General features: G+C 39.3%; 2 protein-coding genes across 2 annotated transcripts in view; both read left to right on the top strand.

Moving 5' to 3' along the window:
- The first annotated feature begins 529 nt into the window (after positions 1 to 529).
- LOC109476573 (glutamine-dependent NAD(+) synthetase-like) lies at positions 530 to 14,341 on the top strand. The gene is made up of 19 exons (XM_019777558.1): positions 530 to 667; positions 1,187 to 1,247; positions 1,682 to 1,798; positions 2,221 to 2,274; positions 2,414 to 2,503; positions 2,931 to 2,982; positions 3,266 to 3,354; positions 3,771 to 3,888; positions 4,606 to 4,812; positions 5,579 to 5,752; positions 6,418 to 6,520; positions 7,300 to 7,468; positions 8,305 to 8,440; positions 8,650 to 8,756; positions 10,795 to 10,926; positions 11,619 to 11,688; positions 12,104 to 12,232; positions 12,737 to 12,913; positions 13,956 to 14,341. Exons 1-19 carry the CDS (start codon positions 583 to 585, stop codon positions 14,010 to 14,012), a joined length of 2,127 nt encoding a protein of 708 aa, XP_019633117.1. The 5' UTR covers positions 530 to 582; the 3' UTR covers positions 14,013 to 14,341.
- A 744-nt stretch (positions 14,342 to 15,085) lies between these two features.
- The window catches only part of LOC109476531 (probable E3 ubiquitin-protein ligase makorin-1), an 8,451-nt gene continuing 5,164 nt past the window's right edge, over positions 15,086 to 18,372 (top strand). Inside the window, exons 1-4 of the mRNA XM_019777514.1 lie at positions 15,086 to 15,236; positions 15,596 to 15,716; positions 16,523 to 16,648; positions 17,417 to 17,640. Of these exons, the coding sequence (XP_019633073.1) occupies positions 15,664 to 15,716; positions 16,523 to 16,648; positions 17,417 to 17,640 (403 nt within the window). The 5' untranslated portion in view covers positions 15,086 to 15,236; positions 15,596 to 15,663. The remainder of the gene's footprint in view (positions 15,237 to 15,595; positions 15,717 to 16,522; positions 16,649 to 17,416; positions 17,641 to 18,372) is intronic.

The raw sequence follows: 18,372 nt of genomic DNA, 5'->3' as shown, positions 1-18,372 counted from the left end.
TGGATCCCACAGCCCCGGCGACACCTGTAGCTGTGTAGTAGCCTCTACCAGGCTTGAGGGCACGGCTGGAATTATAGTAGAAATCGGCCCGAAATAGAGAGATAACACGCCGAGGGAGTTTAGCCATCCAGTTTACAGTTTGTCGGCAAACTGTAAACTGGATGGCTAAACTCCCTCGGCGTGTTATCTCTCTATTTCGGGCCGATTTCTACTATAATTCCAGCCGTGCCCTCAAGCCTGGTAGAGGCTAGCTGTGTAGTTGATTGAACAGAGCAGATGTCAAACGCCATATCAGTGGCGTCCCTATGCGGAGTTCAGATGTACTGCAGTTTCTGCCTCTTCACTCGTCCAACATTCGTCGCGCAGTAATACAACACAAGAATCTTACAACACTCCCCATAAATTCATATTCGGTTGTCAATATGATTTTATTTGACGAATTGACACTGCGAAATCACCGTTCAAAGAAATTCTGTAACTTTTTGAAGGATTTTTTGTGCGTACTATTTTCTAGGTGAAAGGTCGCGGATTGATACTGTGCTCTTCGACCCCTGCTACCAACACACAAGAAACTTGTACAACATGGGACGAAAAGTGACTTTAGCGACCTGTTCCCTCAACCAGTGGGCCATGGACTTCGAGGGAAACTCAAAAAGAATACTTGAAAGTGAGTTTTTCTCATTCAGTACGAATCAAGTGTCCACAGACCTTTTATTTTCGCGGAAATTTTCAAGATAGTCTGACCGCCCCCCTCCCCCAAACAAACAGCTGTCACATGTAAACATAATTTTATATGCCTTTGCTAATATTATGGTGATTTATTGTACCTGGTATTGTTTTTAGGGAGTATGTCTGTAGGTTTGTGTGTGCGTGTGTGTGTACTTGTCCAGACAGTAGGTTGACATCACGTGGGTGGTGGATGATTGACAGGCAGAATGACAGGAGGGCAAAGTTCTGACCTGGAGCCAGTAACGTTACGTGGGGGAATTCAGGAAGCTGAGGGTTGTGTACTTCCGTGGAAGTCTGAAATTTCTGATTTCTTCTTTGTGGCTAGTGCTTATGTTGATTTTTGCTAAAAAAAGAAAAGCATATTTTGTCTGTTTAACGTTAAGTGTTTTAGTACCCTGGGAGCCAGACTCGTAAGGTGGCGGGCGGAGAGTCTTCATATGTTCTTTACGTTTTCCAGGCATTGAAATTGCTAAGAAAAAGAATGCAGCCTACAGATTAGGCTCTGAGCTGGAGATATGGTAAGTCCAGCTTTAAACTTTACAATGCACCTAATATAATACTTCTGGGTATGGAAGTATTGCTTTTGGGGTTGAGCTGTGGGGTTTGTTTTTTTTGCCTAGAGTATATATATGACACCCCATGGGTGGGGGAGATTGACAGGCAGGAGGTCACAAGGTCGGACCCCAGCAGGAATTAGAGATCGACATGGGGGAATTCAGGAAGCCTCAAATTCTTCTTGGAAGTTTGAAATCTCTGATTTCTTGTCTACATTACAAGATAGTGCAAAATATCATGATGCTTGTCACCATATCCTTGATACCTTAATTAATATAATACCTTGATACTTGTAGGAGAGAAGGCCTGTTGTGTCCTGGTCTTCACTGATCTTATTTGTCGAGTGATATACTAGTATTTTAGTAGTAATGAATGTATGATAATTGTCCTTCTCCAGTGGATATGGTTGTTCCGACCATTTCTACGAAGGTGACACCCTGCTGCACAGTTTTGAGGTGTTGGCCATGTTACTCCAGTCTCCTGTCACTCAGGACATCATCTGTGATGTCGGCATGTAAGGAAGATCAGACGATGAGTATAATCATTGTAAATTCAGTAATTTTTGCCAGGACTTAATTTGGCAGTTAGACGTACATGTAGAGGGGGAAAGAATGTTGTTGTGGTGGTTTAAGTTTGTAATTTTTGAACAATTCTGTAGTAGGAAAACTCTTTATTTTCTCTGTCAAGATTTTACTGTGGAGACTCACTAGAAAACCTGTTAAAATAAAATAAAACCCCCCACAATTATTTCAAGATTTATAGTACTTAATTTGAATATTAATGTTAACTCTACAGATGTATTTGATATAGAAGGTTTCAACAGATCTGATGTATCTAATCTGTTTTAGGTTTGGGGGATAGTGATCAAATGTAGGAATTTTAAGAACATTCATTGAATACACTCAATGTGAAAAGATTTTTTTATTTACCTTACAGGCCCATCATGCATAAGAACGTGCTCTACAACTGCCGAGTCATCTTCTTAAACAAGTAAGTCTGAAAAGATGACACTTTTATCAAATATCAAAGAAGGTACATTTTCACGATGTCTTGTGAAGGCATGTTTTTTGGCAACTGCTCAGGGGTGGAAACATCTTTACTCAAGGTTGTTGATGATTCTTTCTTACAGGAAGATCCTTCTGATTCGTCCAAAGATGCACCTGTGCAATGATGGAAACTACCGAGAAGAAAGATGGTTTACTCGCTGGATGAAACAAAGGTATATTTAATATTTTAATTTAATATTTTTCTTCCAGTTAGAGAAATATTGTTTTGGGTGGCTGAGTTGTGGATTTGTCTCTCTGTATGTCCTAATTTCTTTAGTTGCATGGTGGGTGGGAGGTGATTTTGATTGAAAGGAAGATAAAGCCTTCTGGGTGGGGGTTAGTGGGTGGTATTTGGAGGAATTCAGGAAGTTGTGTAATGCCTGATTGAATTACATCATACTTTGCACAATCTCCTCCACAGCTCCATTGCATTATTGAAAACACTGTCTGAAGGACTATGAACTTGAAATTCACGAAAACCCAAATACATCCCTGAATATTGAAATCTCGAAATTCAAACGTTTTTGCATCAGCGTACTTCTATAAATATGCAAATTATTGTGCAATAATTCATATTTGACTCATCTTTACTGTCCACAGACAGGTGGAGGAATATTTCCTACCCAGAATGATCAGTTCCATAACAGGACAGGTATGCCAGGTGTTTACTTCTTACCTGCGTGTGTGATAATGTTATTATACTATTGGTATTCATATGTAGTATTAAATATTGACTGTTAAATATTGTATAGTAAATATAGTTTTAGAGCTGATGTAGTTAGATTAGTATCAGTATGTACGTAGTCCTGTTTGTACTACAAACATGTACAGTATATATCTTTTCATCTGTTTACCTGTACTTATTAGTCCGATAGGGCATGAACGTGCAATAAAGGTTATCTATCATAAAAAAATATACTTACGTTCTTCCCTAGAAAACTGTTCCGTTCGGAGATGCAGTTATTTCCACCAGAGACACCTGTATTGGCAGTGAGACTTGTGAAGAACTCTGGGCTCCATCCAGGTAATGTTCAAGTCATAGAAGTACAATGTAAGATAGTACACGTACATTGTACATTGTAGCTGTTATTATGTCTAGGGCACATGCACAACTTTATATCGCTGTCCATGTTTTTATTGCTGAGACATGATTAATGTACATATCTAAGATTGAAGTAATATGCAAAATCAATAACTTTTCAATGTGTCTGTTAGTGTATCCCGGGATACATAGTTATTTCTGCATGCTGGGCACAGGAAATTAGGTCAAAGGTCCCAGAAAAAGGTTATCTCATATCCTGTCTTCAATCTCCTGCTACATGCTTGTTTGTTACCATATATAGGAGCCAGGGGCAAAATACATCACATATCAGTGAAAAATTCACAAAATCTGTAAATATATCATGGGATCATTGATTTCCTTTTTTTGTGTTTTTTTAGTTCCCATATAGCCCAGAGCCTGGATGGAGTGGAGATCTTCACCAACGCCAGCGGCAGTCACTTCAGTCTGAGGAAGGCGTACGTACGAGTGGACCTGGTCAAGTCAGCCACGGCTAAGGTGAATATGAACAAACTTCCGCAAATGTAAATTTGGTAGGTCTTGATGAGACCTAAAAATGATAAGATTTTAGGTCCCCTGGTGGCTTGTGATGGCACTGCAGCAGAACTTGGGATATGGACATGCAAGGGTCGTGGAATTCAGAGGGCAGATAGCTATTCTGCTCAGAAAGGAGTGACATAAGTTTGGGCCCCCTAACAGCTAGCTCTGGAACTACAGGGGTTTAATTCTGTTTAATTCTACCGTCTTACATACATGTATACTTTGATAACTGTTACAGTGCGGAGGTATCTACCTGTTTGCGAACCAGAAGGGCTGTGACGGTGACCATCTGTACTACGGCAGTGTAGAGGCCCCCTAACAGTTAGCTATGGAACTGCAGGGGCATTTTTAATTCTACCTTCTTACATGTACAATGTACTGTTACAGTGTGGAGGTATCTACCTGTTTGCGAACCAGAAGGGCTGTGACGGCAACCGTCTGTACTATGACGGGTGTTCCAAGATCTCAGAAAGGAGTGACATAAGTTTGGGCCCCCTAACGACTAGATCTGGAACTGCATGGGTGTTTTTAATTCCACCTTCTTACTTTGATTATGAATGTCTTTATTTTAGGTATTTCACCCATAGAAAACAACGGTACAAACATAGAAACGCAAACAATACATACAGCATCTTATGTACATTTTTTAATAAATTATTATATTACACTATACAGTGCGGGGGTATCTACCTGTTTGCGAACCAGAAGGGTTGTGACGGAGACCGTCTGTACTATGACGGGTGTTCCATGATCGCCATCAACGGGAGTTTCGTGGTTCAGGGCTCGCAGTTCTCGCTGGACGATGTGGAAGTTCTGACCGCCACGCTGGACCTGGAGGACGTCAGGAGTTACCGCGGGAACTTCGCGTCCAGGGCGCGGGCTGTCAGTTTGCTCGTTTGTTTGCATAAAATTTGTTAAACCACCTTTAGTTGTGATACTCCTGGACATCGGCAATGTTTTTCTACAGTCTTGAATTAGTGTTTATATTTTATTTTATTTATTTTATTCACATGGATTTTTGAGCATTGGATAGGAAGCACTTGTTGTGCTTATGTGAATCCGCTGCTCATAAAACATAATACAAAAGTAAACATAAAGATGACATAAATCAGTGTTAATGTTTTACAGTTCTGATAACATTGCATTCCTTTTAGATGCTCCTAGCTAGATGTAGACTTAGACACAGTTGAAGGCATGTCAATGAAGGTTAGACATCCCGGTACCAATAAGATACAATGTTTTGGATCCTTAGACAAGGTTTTGGTAACTGTGAATCACTTTTGTCTTCATGGTAGCAAAATTTCACAGTCTGAGGAAAATGGACATTTTCAAGTGATGGCAAGTGGAAGGAGGGGTTTGCAGAGAGACAAAATGATTTGATAATAGTAATGATAAGCTCACAGTACAAAAATGACCATGAAAACAATGAACATGTTATATATTAATCTGTAGATTCCGATATGATTGTAATTTGTATTTCCCTACTATTAATGATTTATATTGTAAACAAACATCAGAATTCAGCCCTGTATGTCAAGGCTGCGAGATATGTTGTTGATATGTTGATACAAATAAACCAATAAGTAATAACATAAGAGAACAGTGAAAAAATCAGGAATTAGTACAATTGTTTCTTTTTCTGTCCCAGGCAGCCCAGTCAGAGTCCTACCCCAGAGTGCAGGTGGATTTCTCCCTGTCTAAAGATGATGACATCTTCCTGCCGTCATACGAGCCGGTAGACTGGAGGTACCACAGCCCCGAGGAGGAGATAGCGTTAGCCCCTGCCTGTTGGCTCTGGGACTACCTCAGGAGAAGTGGACAGGTCAGGGCAAAAAATTAGCCAATATCAGTTAGAGGGATCCCAGGCCCTACTAGGGTTTGGGTTGGCGTTAGGAAGAGCATCCAGCCGTAAAAATCCTGCTTCAAAAAAAGACTTGTACTTGGTGCAAGCACGTGTAACCCCTGGTTGGGGAAAAATGACGTTAAATTTGGTTTAATTTAAACTTTAAAAAAAAAAATGGGCTCAAACCAGACAGAAAATAGAGAATACTAGTAAGTGATTCATACATTGAGCACGTCGGCAGAACGTAATGCGCCTGCGCAAAACCCTGAATTTCACGGTTTTCGTTGGATGTTTGGTCATCATGTTGCTTGTTGTGGAGGATATGTTTTCTGACATAACATTTGGAAACTAGAGACGGGATGTTAACCTTATATACCCAAATACGACCTTACATGAGACGTTCTGCCAAAGTGCTGTGCACAATACATTACGAGTTTCATGTAGGTGTAGTATGTTCTGCCAACATGCTTATACATTATATATCAAGAGAACAGAGGTACACATTGACATAATGAACCAGTACTTAACAAAACTATAGCTGAAGTATTAGATGTTACCTAAATGTACATTTTAGGCATACTAAAAGACCAATCTTCTTCCATTGTTCTAATCTCCAATGTTCCATTCTTAAATAATATCTGTAGGGAGGTTTCTTCCTTCCCCTGAGTGGAGGTATTGACAGTTCTTCCACGGCCTGTATCGTGTCATCCATGTGTCATCTGGTCTGTCACGCTGTCAGCAATGGGAGTAAGTGCTGTAGTCATTGTTGGTTTTTGTTCTACAGTCATACTTTTTGTTTTGTTTTGTAAACTTTCACCAATAGCAAGAGTATAATTAGCAAAGACTCAAGAAGGGTACATGTTAATGCTGACAGCAAAATAGGAGAACAAGAAAAGGAATCTGAACTAACAGAGCTATGCATTCTTAACAATCTACATTTTTATGTGTAATCTCCACATGATTGCCAATGGGTATTATTTAAACAAAAGTCTCCCTCTTTTAAGATTAGTGAAATGGATACAGATAGTCTCACATAGATGTTTCCACTTTCAAAGCATGCCTTCTATATTTCTATATTTATGTTTACCGAAGGAAAACATATTGTTTTTACTCAATTTCCTCTTCTTCTCCAAACACTAACCTCTGACCTGGCCAATGACATGATTTGTTGACGTCTGTCACCATGGTGACTGGTGTTGGGTTACATAATGTTGCAATTTCATGGTCTGCTCTGCTCCTGTCACCATATACTACATGTAGTAGTACATGTATGTGAATGTGTTTGAGAAAGAATTAACAGAGCAGACCATGTCTGAAGGTAAACATTATGCATTTGCTTTGCAAATTTTACTTTTCTAGTTCCTCTTAGGTCAGGAATTAAACACCAAAAATAGATTTGATTCTGTAAATTTTTATGTGAAATGTTTTTGCCAACACTGTACATTATCCTCTGTCAGTAATGTACCCTGTGTGCTCATTCTGAATTTAAACAGCCTAAATTTATCCTATGAAATTGCTTATTCCAGATCCCCAGGTCCTCTCAGATGTGAAGAGGATAGTTGGAGATCCAGATTACGTCCCTCAGAATCCCAGGGATCTGGCAGGACGGATCTTTGTGACATGTTACATGGCCAGCGAGAACTCCTCAGAAACCACCAGGAACAGGGCACAGAAGTTAGCAGAACAAATCGGCAGGTCCGTTGATTATACATGCCCGTAGCCAGGATTTTGAATGGGGGGGTTGTTCCCACTGCTAGAGGGGACCTCGAGCGCCGAGGTTCCTATGGGGTCCGGGGGCATGCTCCCCCGGAAAAGTTTGAAAAATGAACCTTCTAAAATGGCATTTCGTGCGTTTTTGAGAGGATTTTCAAGAAAAAATCAGAAAAAAAAATCAGAGATAAATTTTTATGCAATGACAAAGGGAGCAGTTCTTCTACGATTCCAGTCCATCTTTTCAAGAAAAATCTTGGACCTTAACATAAAAAGTGGACCAAAAAAGGGGACCTTTTCATAAAACGTGGACCAAAAAGTGGACCTTTGAGCCTTGTGGCGAACCCCACCTGGCTACGGGCATGTTATACCTCATTGGTTCCTCCTTGTTCAGGAGAAACACCAAGACTGCAGTTTTTATGTAAATCACTAGGTGGGGTGCACAACATTGAGAACAGTACATTTGACCTAATGACCACTATCCTTAGAAATTAAGGGGCACACACTGTAAAACAACAGCTTACATAGCAGTTATAATGACATTGTGGTCCTACAAAAATTGATGCAGCCAAGAACTTGAGAAATTGCATATCATCTTTCAAGCATATAGTACAGCAAATTTTTACCATAAAATGTACATGATATTTGATGAAATTTTAAAGAAACTTTTAATATCAATCTCTAAGTTAGCATAATTCAAAACACAATCTTCAATAATGAGTACTTGTATTATTCAAAGCATAATACAGTACAAACTTTAGAGAACACAATGTAGAAATAATTGTAAAAGAAAATTTGTGTCTTTCATATATTTTGTGTAGTTGTCACCAGTCGATCCAGATAGACACAGCTGTCAGTGCTGTGATCGGCATCTTCACAGCCGTCACGGCTGTCATACCGAAGTTCAAAGTTCACGGCGGAAGTCCTAGAGAGAACCTGGCTTTACAGAATGTACAGGTACTGTCAAATATTACAACAGTTTCATCTTCAAGAACAGCTCAAAGATTTCATACCTCTGTAAAATATCTAGAGTTTATGATACGTTTTGATGAATTGAAGTTTATTGATTATGCAAATATGGTTTTGATTAATATTATATGTGTCCAAAATATGAGGAGTCCTGTTGGAATAGGAGTCAAATGTTGACAATTTTGTCATTATTGCAGGCCCGTTTGCGAATGGTGCTGGCGTATCTGTTTGCCCAGTTGTCTCTGTGGGCACAGGGCCGACCAGGGGGGCTACTGGTTCTGGGGTCATCTAATGTGGACGAGAGGTAAACAGATTTCCTACATACACACCCTCTCTATCCTGTCTTCCTCAAAACTGGATTGGCTTACAGGGTACTGAATTGGATTGGTTTTCAAATTATCTCACGAATCGACAGCAGAGGGTTTCACTCAATGGTTGCACTTCTGACCCCTTACCTATTTCCATTGGGGTACCCCAAGGCTCAATCCTAGGGCCCCTACTGTTCAACTTATTTATTAATGATCTTCCTGAGGCCATCACCAACAGTAAAATAACTCTGTATGCTGACGATACAGCTATATTCTGTGCAAGCAATGATCCCAGATGCATAGAAAGTACACTAAATTTGGAGCTCAAACAGATATCATACTGGTTCAAATCAAATCGACTAACACTCAATATTACAAAGACCAAATGGATGTTAATGGGATCCATTATGAAGATCAAATCTTCTCCCAATTTGATGATTAAGATTCATGACAATGCTTTAGAGAGGGTTACTTGCTATAAGTATCTGGGAGTCTTACTTGATGCGAGCCTATGCTATAGTAACCACTCGGATATGGTGTGTAGTAAGATGGCACAGCGCCTTGGTTTATTAAGGCGACTGCGGCCTTATCTCTGTACTAATGTTGCCAATATGTTGTATAAAACCTTTGCTCTACCACTAATTGAATACTGCGATGTTGTGTGGGACAACTGTAGTACAACCTACAAGCAGCGACTACAAGTTTTGCAGAACAGGGCTGCTAGAATCGTCCTACGAAGCGACGCGAGGTCTAATGTGGGGGAACTGCACCAGGCACTTGGATGGAGTCAACTGCAAGTCCGAAGAACACGCCATGTCTGTGTCATGGTGTACAAATGTCTCCATGGATTAGCCCCAAGTTATCTACTCAACACGTTTAATTATAATAACCAGATCCATAATTATCACACTAGACAATCACATCTCCTACACAGACCCAATTACACATCAAAAGCAGGTCAACGTACCTTTGCATACAGAGCAACAGTAACTTATAACTCACTAAACTGTAACTTGAGACTAGCACCCACACTTAAAGCTTTTAAAGACAGGTTGAAAACTGAACCGATCTGACACCTGATTACCTAATGACGATTTACTGACAACGATGATTTGTTACGTTTCATTACTTTGATTGATTTGTTTATATGATTCATTACTTCTACGTTCAGTTATTATCATATGTTTTATTATTTCCTAAGTTTGAATTTTGACCTCTCAGTTATCATATGTTTTATTATTTCCTAAGTTGGAATTTTGACCTCTGACCTCCATAATGACCATAATGACCATCGATTATTATTGTATTTTTATATAATTTATGTTAATTTATTTATGTTATATTACTTTTTGTATTTTATATGTTATTTGTCATTGTAATTGGGCTCCCTTGGAAATCAGCCCCTTGGGGCTGAAGGGACAACCCATACGTCCTTAAGATGAATAAATAAATAAATAAATCCTTTTTGTTAGTTGTAGAATTGAATTTTATTATTTGTTTAGTTGACCTGTACTTCAAAAGATTCACTCCAAATTTCTACCGGTATATGTTTGATTGCAAAATGCATGAATTATGATTTTGAAATAGAATAGACATTTAGACTTGTCATTTGTCAACTGTGATGGAAGTCAGGGGGAAATTTTGTAACCACAGACTGACAGGAAGGTTGAATTGGAGGTCAAAATGGTCTCCCTGAAAGCTGGTACAGAAAAGAACTTAGGAACTTGAGTTTTGCATTTTGTGTAACAGTGGAATATGCTGCTTGTACATTTTCTGCTGTTATCCTTGTTTTATCTCGATTGTATTTTTGGATCCGTGGATTATTTCTCTGTTACCATTACGTTATTACTTTTTGCTTTGTTCATGTCTTGTCTGTACATGTTTTTGTATTTCGAAATACCAATTAAATTAAAAAAAAACAACAAAAAAAAAACAGTGGAATATGTACAGAATCAGCAACAAATTCACAAGAACTCTAAATAGTTTGTTTACAGGGTGTTAAGTCCTCTTTTTTTTGGTCTTTTTTCTCTCCAGTTTACGAGGCTACCTGACAAAGTATGACTGCTCCAGCGCAGATATCAACCCCATTGGTGGGATCAGTAAGACTGACCTGAGAGCCTTCATTCGCTACTGTGTGGACAAGTTTGGCTTCACTGCACTCAAGGAGTGAGTTCTACACCACAGTTAATGTTACTTCTAGCTAGTGATGCATACCTAAACCCAATTTTAGGTTCAGGTCCGGATTCAAGTCCAGAGGTTTAGGTTCAGTTCCGGACTTGTAAGTCTGGACCTAAGCCCATGGCATATACAAAATTGCATGTTGGCAACCTTGCAATGTTGTCTGGGTGAAACTTTGGCCACATATCATGGAGGCGGGTACTTGACGATGCCCGATGGCAATGTTTTCTTCATTTTGCAGCAAAGATTTTACAATCTATGGAAGGTTTTAGGTGGTTTGGAAAGAAAAGGGGTATGTGAAATGGTCATTTATGGTAATAAGTCCGCACTCGGTTCTTGACTTTTAGGTTTTTTTGGACTTGAACCTAAACATTCTTACAAGTCCGGATCCAAGTCCAGTGAACCGGTATGCAGCACTACTTCTAGCATTATCAGACACAGGAAATGGGGGGTAACAACACATGGATGGGGAAGATTGACAGGCAGAATGACAGGAGGGCAAAAGGTCAGACACAGGAAATGTGGTGGTCATGAAAACCCAAAATACCCAGTACTTACCAGGAGTCTGAAATTTCAGGTTCAACCAGTGCCAAGAGGAATTTGGAAATTTGAGTATAAGGAGCATGAAGATCAAATAAAATGTTGATTACTATGTGTAAAAATGACACATTTTCTTTCAGAATATATGATGCCCCACCCACAGCTGAACTAGAGCCCCTAGCTGAAGGCCAGATTGCCCAAACTGATGAGGTATCATGGTATTTTTGTTACTCCCTCTTATATATATATAAATCTGGAAAGCATTGGAACGTGTTGACAATGGTAGGTAAGTAACTAGATATGATCTAAAACTGATTTCAATTTTTTTTGCAGAAGCATTCAAATGTTAGTGATACAAAATGCAGCTGCAGATAGAAATTAGATTCTTAATGTATTACAACTAATGACATAGCAATGAATCACTCATAAACCTATTTGTTCGCTTTGCTCACTCGATGGTTTAATTGTTATAGAAACCTTATTATACCACACACACCACATCAGGGCAGGTCACCTTTTTTATTAGCTTTAGTATTGCTACACAGATAATATCTAGTTTAGCATGAGAAAGGTTAAGAACATAAAATGAGTTTTTTTTCAACATTTTAACCCTTGTTTCCCGCAGGAGGACATGGGGATGTCGTATGAGGAACTGTCGACGTACGGCCGTCTGCGTAAGATGATGAAGTGTGGACCTTACAGTATGTTCTGTAAACTCATCCACACATGGAAGAACACCTGCAGTCCTGCACAGGTCTGTGTGAAAAGTTTCTCTCAAATGCTAGTCTTGAAATGTTTGTGGTAGTTTAATTTTTCACAGTAAAATCGTAACACCCGAAGATGTGTTTTGTCTTTCTACAATACCACAAAATTGTTCAAAAAATGAAATTCAAACATGAGCAAAGCCTCCTTTTGCAAAATGAAACCATCATGAAAGTAAATGCATTTACATTACAGTAGGATTTGCTCTGGAAACTATTTTTGAAGATCTGGCAATATTTTCATAAAGTTGATGTTACTCTGTCAATGACCTTTGGCAAAATTGTTTGATAGGTTGAAGGTCGCCAAGTTTCAAAACCCAACTACATTGTGTACTAAGCTTTAGAGTTCCTATTTGTATGATGATAGTCATATGCTATATATTTTTAATGTATTTAACATGACACTTATTATTATAAAATGTCAATTATAATCAATAGCTTTCAGGCACGAATTTGCAATAAATAATGATGTTATTGTGGTTCTTCAATAATTTCAGGTCGCAGGAAAAGTGAAACATTTCTTCAGGTCATACTCCATCAACCGCCACAAGATGACCACCCTGACTCCGTCGGTCCACGCTGAAAACTACAGCCCCGACGACAACCGCTTCGACCTGCGCCAGTTTCTGTACAACGTGGCCTGGACGTGGCAGTTCAGGGCCATAGACAAACAGGTAACATCTGTGTCCATAATATCACCAGGGTCCATAATATCACTACCTTGAGAAACAGTGTGCTTTAAGATATTTTTACTGCAACATACCCTAAGGTATGTACATTTGATGTGTGAAGGAGCACATACCAAAAGGATGTTGCAGTAAAAATATCTTTAAGTACACTGTTTCTCAAAGTGGCGATATATGGACCCTGATGATATAATGGACACAGATGTTATAAACAAGCTTTTTTTTTATCTTCTCAGAATGAAAACATAATGGTTTTTGCTCTGTTTCTTCTTCTTCTTCTACTCTTTCTCCTCCAATCAATTAGGGTTAATGACCTAGTCCAGACATTTGTCACCATGGTGAATGGTGCTGTAGCAGACACCCTGTGGTGTTAGAATACATTATGTAGCAAGTGTCAGAATTGGAGGGGCTGGTCACCCTACATGTATGTGTATGAATGTGTTTGAGTAAGAATGACCAGAACTGTAGTTTGTTATGGCAGACCATCCACACATGAAACTAAACATTATGCAGTTTCTTTGCAAACATTACCTTTTGTGTTTAAAATCAATTTTGCTTAAGCCAAGATTACCTCTAGGTACTGAACTATGTTACTATAAGGCCACACCAATTTAATTTCTTGGTTAACGGATTTGCCCGCTTCATTTTTTTCTGATTTGCAAATAAAAATAAAAATTCAGAATTAACTGCAAAATGCTCATATTTTGCCCTGAACAGTTGAAAACAGTCTTTTTCTTCCTAGTTGTTACAGTTATTCCATCTTTCAATGCAGTGGTATCATTAAAATTTCAAAATTCATTGTTTAAATTTTGACCCAGCCTGGTGTGTTGACTTCATGGCTCCTATCGTACCATTTTGGGCCATAATAGGATGCCTAGGCCTGTTTTTATTTTTTTATTTTTTTCGCCTGCCCGCTCCATTATTTTTCTATAAAAATCCGTTAACCAAGAAATTAAATTGGTGTGGCCTAATGCATGTAGCATCTTTTCTCCCTAAATTATTAACCTGAGATATGATATTTTTATTCCAGGTGGAGACACTAGAAAGGAACAAGTCCACTTCCAACGCAGAAGAATCTACGACTTAGGAAAAAGAATTCTCAGGGACATAATCAAAGAAGATGTCAGGGACTATACATGCTGTTAAAAGTTTTTGATTTGGTGAAGACAATTACGGAATGGAAATTGTTATGGTCTTGTTTTAGTAAAGTATACTAAGTTTTTTTTTTATTAGACTATAGCTGGAGAATATGTTGGTGAAAATGTACTGAATCTTAAAATGTTAATTAAAGAAAACGCAGTGTCTTCTCTACTGTAAAATCATCACACTATACATTCATATGATATATGATCATTGTAGTACATGTATTTGTGAAGACAAAACGTTACTTGGCTACATGAACAGAACAAAAATTCCTTCACAGTAAAATGTATGTACATGTATTTGTTGCCACCTGCAATTATTTAGATGAAATTTCGCATGAAAGTGAGAATTTGCATGTCTTCTATGTGTTCACATTCAGATAATAAAATACACTTCACTGAAGTCCTTTGTGTGAGAAGTTTAAATCAGAACATCTTAAAAATTATGGAATGAGTAAGATCACTCAAGGTTAAATAACATCAAGGAGGTCCTTGATAAAATACATGCTTTCTTTTCAATACACACATCAGTGAGACTGCTTGCAATTTTATTGCTTTCTTCCATGGGCACTAGTACATGATTTTACCTCGGGTACAGCCAGACTGGACCCTTTTTTCCACCAACCCCTCCTTATAATATGTTGCCATAAAATATATGCCATATGCCATAACCTTAAAATGATTCTTTTTTGGGGTACAGTTGCATCAAATTTAAATTCTCTTGAATAGTTCAATACATAAAACTGACTTGAACTAAAACCATAAAACAAACAAACAAAACTTGGTCAGGCCAAAACTCAAATCTGGGGTTTCTGGCCCAGATACCCCTGGTACATCCGGACTGGACCCTTTTTTCCACCAACCCCACTGGAAAATATGTTGCCATAAAATGTAAAAATAAACCTTGAAACGATTTTTTTTGGCACACTTGCATCAAAATTTTAGATTCTTTTAGGCATGACCCATAAAACTGACTTGGTCAGGCCCAAGCTCAACACGTGACCTGACCCGTAACCTCTAACCCCCTTTAACACCCGGGCACTGTTGCAGACCTCCGCCTAGATCACAAGAAAAGAAGACAGGACGAGAACAGAAGTACATGGATTGTGTGTAACAGCGCTCCTGTCCGACCCAGCTAGCGGGCCGGTCCGTACGGTGTACATGTCCAGGTTTCCTTCCCAGATACCCCAGGTACATCCCGACTGGACCCTTTTTTCCACCAACCCCACTGGAAAATATGTTGCCATAAAATGTAACCATAAACCTTGAAACGATTTTTTTCGCACACTTGCATCAAATTTTAGATTCTTTTAGACATGATCCGTAAAACTGACTTGGCCTGGCCCAAACTCAACACGTGACCTGACCCGTAACCTCTAACCCCCTTTAACACCCGGGCACTGTTGCAAACCTCCGCCTAGATCACAAGAAAAGAAGACAGGACAAGAACAGAAGTACATGGATTGTGTGTAACATCGCTCCTGTCCGACCCAGCTAGCGGGCCGGTCCGTACGGTGTACATGTCCAGGTTTGCCGGCCAGTGGTCCCCGGGTACGCGGGGAGAGGAGAGTCAGGCGGCGGGGCACCCAAGGAAACATGGCGGCGGCGGGCGCGCGGGAACAGGCTTGGACCCGGCAGGTTTTGTGCAGGTATTTCAAGGTTTTTCCGATAAAATCTGGCCATCAAAGGTTGCTGGGCACTAGCTAACCCTGGATCTGTAAAAACTTAGGCGTTTTGGCTGATTTTTAGTGATTCGTTGCCCTACAACTATCTAACAGTTAGCTGCATATTTTTTTTCAATCAATAGCTATTTGTATGTAAAACTGAAACATTGCAGGAACTTTACATAATTGTGCTGTGCAGGTATTTCAAGGTTTTTCTTGCGACCAAAGACTTCCTGGCATTACCTAACTTCAGATCTATAGCCTCTGAGTGGATTTTTCCTAATTTTCGTTCTTCCTGTGTCGTCCTATCTCCAAATACCTGCAGTTTTTAAAATCCAAATTGCATGGTTTAAAACTCGAACCGTGGAACTCCTTGATACCACACATATTTTTGCACGCAGATGTGCTGTGGTCTTCTCATGGCTTCTTTTTTTCTGAATCTCACTCACTGATCCCTACAACTGTTAGGCCTGATGTTTTCAAATTGTATGCTTCCTGCATGAAAATTTAATACCCTAACGTTATAACGTGTTGTTTTGAATTATCTGAAATTCAAACCCAGTTACTGTAACTTAAGCATTGATTTTTTCTTCTGTGGTCTTGCATTTTAATTTTAGGGGCAATTTTTTTGGTAGACTAACGTGTGCCTGTACCTAAAATTTCTTTAGATACACAGCTAGCTGTAAATGAAGGAAAGATGGATGCTGACTTGAACACTACTTTACAGTATCTAATAGTATATAACGTTACATTGTATATAAATACTGTATACATTATATGCTCTGTTGCAGGTACTTTGTGAGCGGTATATGCAGATATGGTGACTCCTGTAGGTACTCACATGACCAGGCAAACAAGGCTCCGCCCGTGTGCCGCTTTTTCCTGAAGAACCAGTGTGCTTTTGGGGACAAGTGCAGGTAAAACTAGAGTTCAAAGATCTCATACCTCCTGAAATATTCAATCATACACGTAAAAATCAATAAACTAGCTTACCAGTTACCTATTGAATCTGTAAAAGAATTGAGCTTTAGTTGCAAATTTCTCAGTCATACAACATCTGATTTCATTTCTTACAGTGAGCTCTTTCTGATAATCTATATTGTCGAATTGTTGTGAATTTCTTCTTTAATTGCAAAATTCTTATTGACTGAATAATTCTGTGAATGCATTTTCCCACTGGCTCATTCAAAGAAGCAGCCATGCATCTACTATTGTATGTATTTGTAGCAGGAATTTTAAAACAGGAAATGAGATTATCTTTTCTGGGACCATTGACCTAACTTCCTGTCAATGTCCCTGACCTGCATACCTACATGTACATATAGCATGTAAAAATAACTATATTGAAACAAATGCAAACACACACAAACACAATAAAAACAAAACCTCAGTATATGGAGGTAAAAATACACTTTCACCAACTTCAGTGTTGAATTGATTAAAAATCCAACTCTTTTTTTTTATCAGCATGAAAGTTCATCTGAGCTGGTAAATTACATTATGAAAAACTTAAACTTTTCTCCAACTCAAAATTTGACTCACCAGAAGTTTTCGACTGAATCACTCAGTCTTCCTCAGCTATCTGACCCAAATGCTGTGGACACGTGATTTTTCCCACGTGTGACGTCAGCAAAGGGTCAAAGAAAAGTTTTTCATAATCTTTTTTTTTTAATTTCTATTTTCAGATTTGCCCATGTATCGACTGTTTCATCAACCCCAGAAGAACCTCGCTCTCCTAGCCCCACATTCCAACGCAAAGACAGGAAGAGTTCTCTTAAACTGACGGACCTCAAGAGCCAGGAAACCGGTCTGAACCAGACCCTTCCCAGCTCGTCTGACACCAAGTTCACCTGGAGCAAGTGGACTGAAGCAGCTGAGTTTGTACCCGGCCAGCCTTACAGGGGGAAAAGTAAGATGTAGCTCTAAGTGTTACTAGCCTAGATACTAGCCCTGTTAGGCTCTTGTTTCCACCAACTGTTGATGTGTGATGAATAGTGCTGCATACCTAAAGTCACATTTAGGTTCAGGTCCGGATTCAAGTCCAGAGGTTTAGGTTCTGTTCAGTTCCGGACTTGTAAGTCTGGACCTAAACCCATGGCATACACAAGTCATGGGTATACATAATTGCATGTTGGCAACCTTGCAATGTTGTCTGGGTGAAACTTTGGCCACATAACATGGAGGCTGGTACTTGACGATGCCCGATGGCAATGTTTTCTTCATTTTGTAGCAAAGATTTTACAATCTACGGAAGGTTTTAGGTGGTTTGGAAAGAAAAGGGGTATGTGAAATGGTCTTTTATGGTAATAAGTCCGGACTCGGTTCTTGACATTCTTACAAGTCCGGATCCAAGTCCAGTGAACCGGTATGCATCACTAGCTCTAAGTGTTACCAGCCTAGAAGCCAGCCCTCTTAGGCTGTTGTTAGCTCCAACTGTTGATGCGTGATGAAAGCCTGACAAGGTTGGGTCTCAGTAGCCTCTGTAGCAGGCTTATAGAACTGGGGGTTTGGTGGTCTTCAGCTGTTTTCTGATTTAATAGCCCAGTTCTAAAAACGGGGGTAATTCAACCAGGCCGGCTATGTTGTCTATATGCAATCAGAAAACAGTACAGATTTCAAAGACCCTGAACGACCCCCCCCC

This window comes from Branchiostoma belcheri, unplaced genomic scaffold (assembly GCF_001625305.1).
Source record: "Branchiostoma belcheri isolate BF01 breed outbred unplaced genomic scaffold, Haploidv18h27 scaffold38, whole genome shotgun sequence".
NCBI lineage: Eukaryota > Metazoa > Chordata > Leptocardii > Amphioxiformes > Branchiostomatidae > Branchiostoma > Branchiostoma belcheri.
Note: the sequence above shows the minus strand (reverse complement) of the source record. Positions and strands in the feature narration are given on the sequence as shown.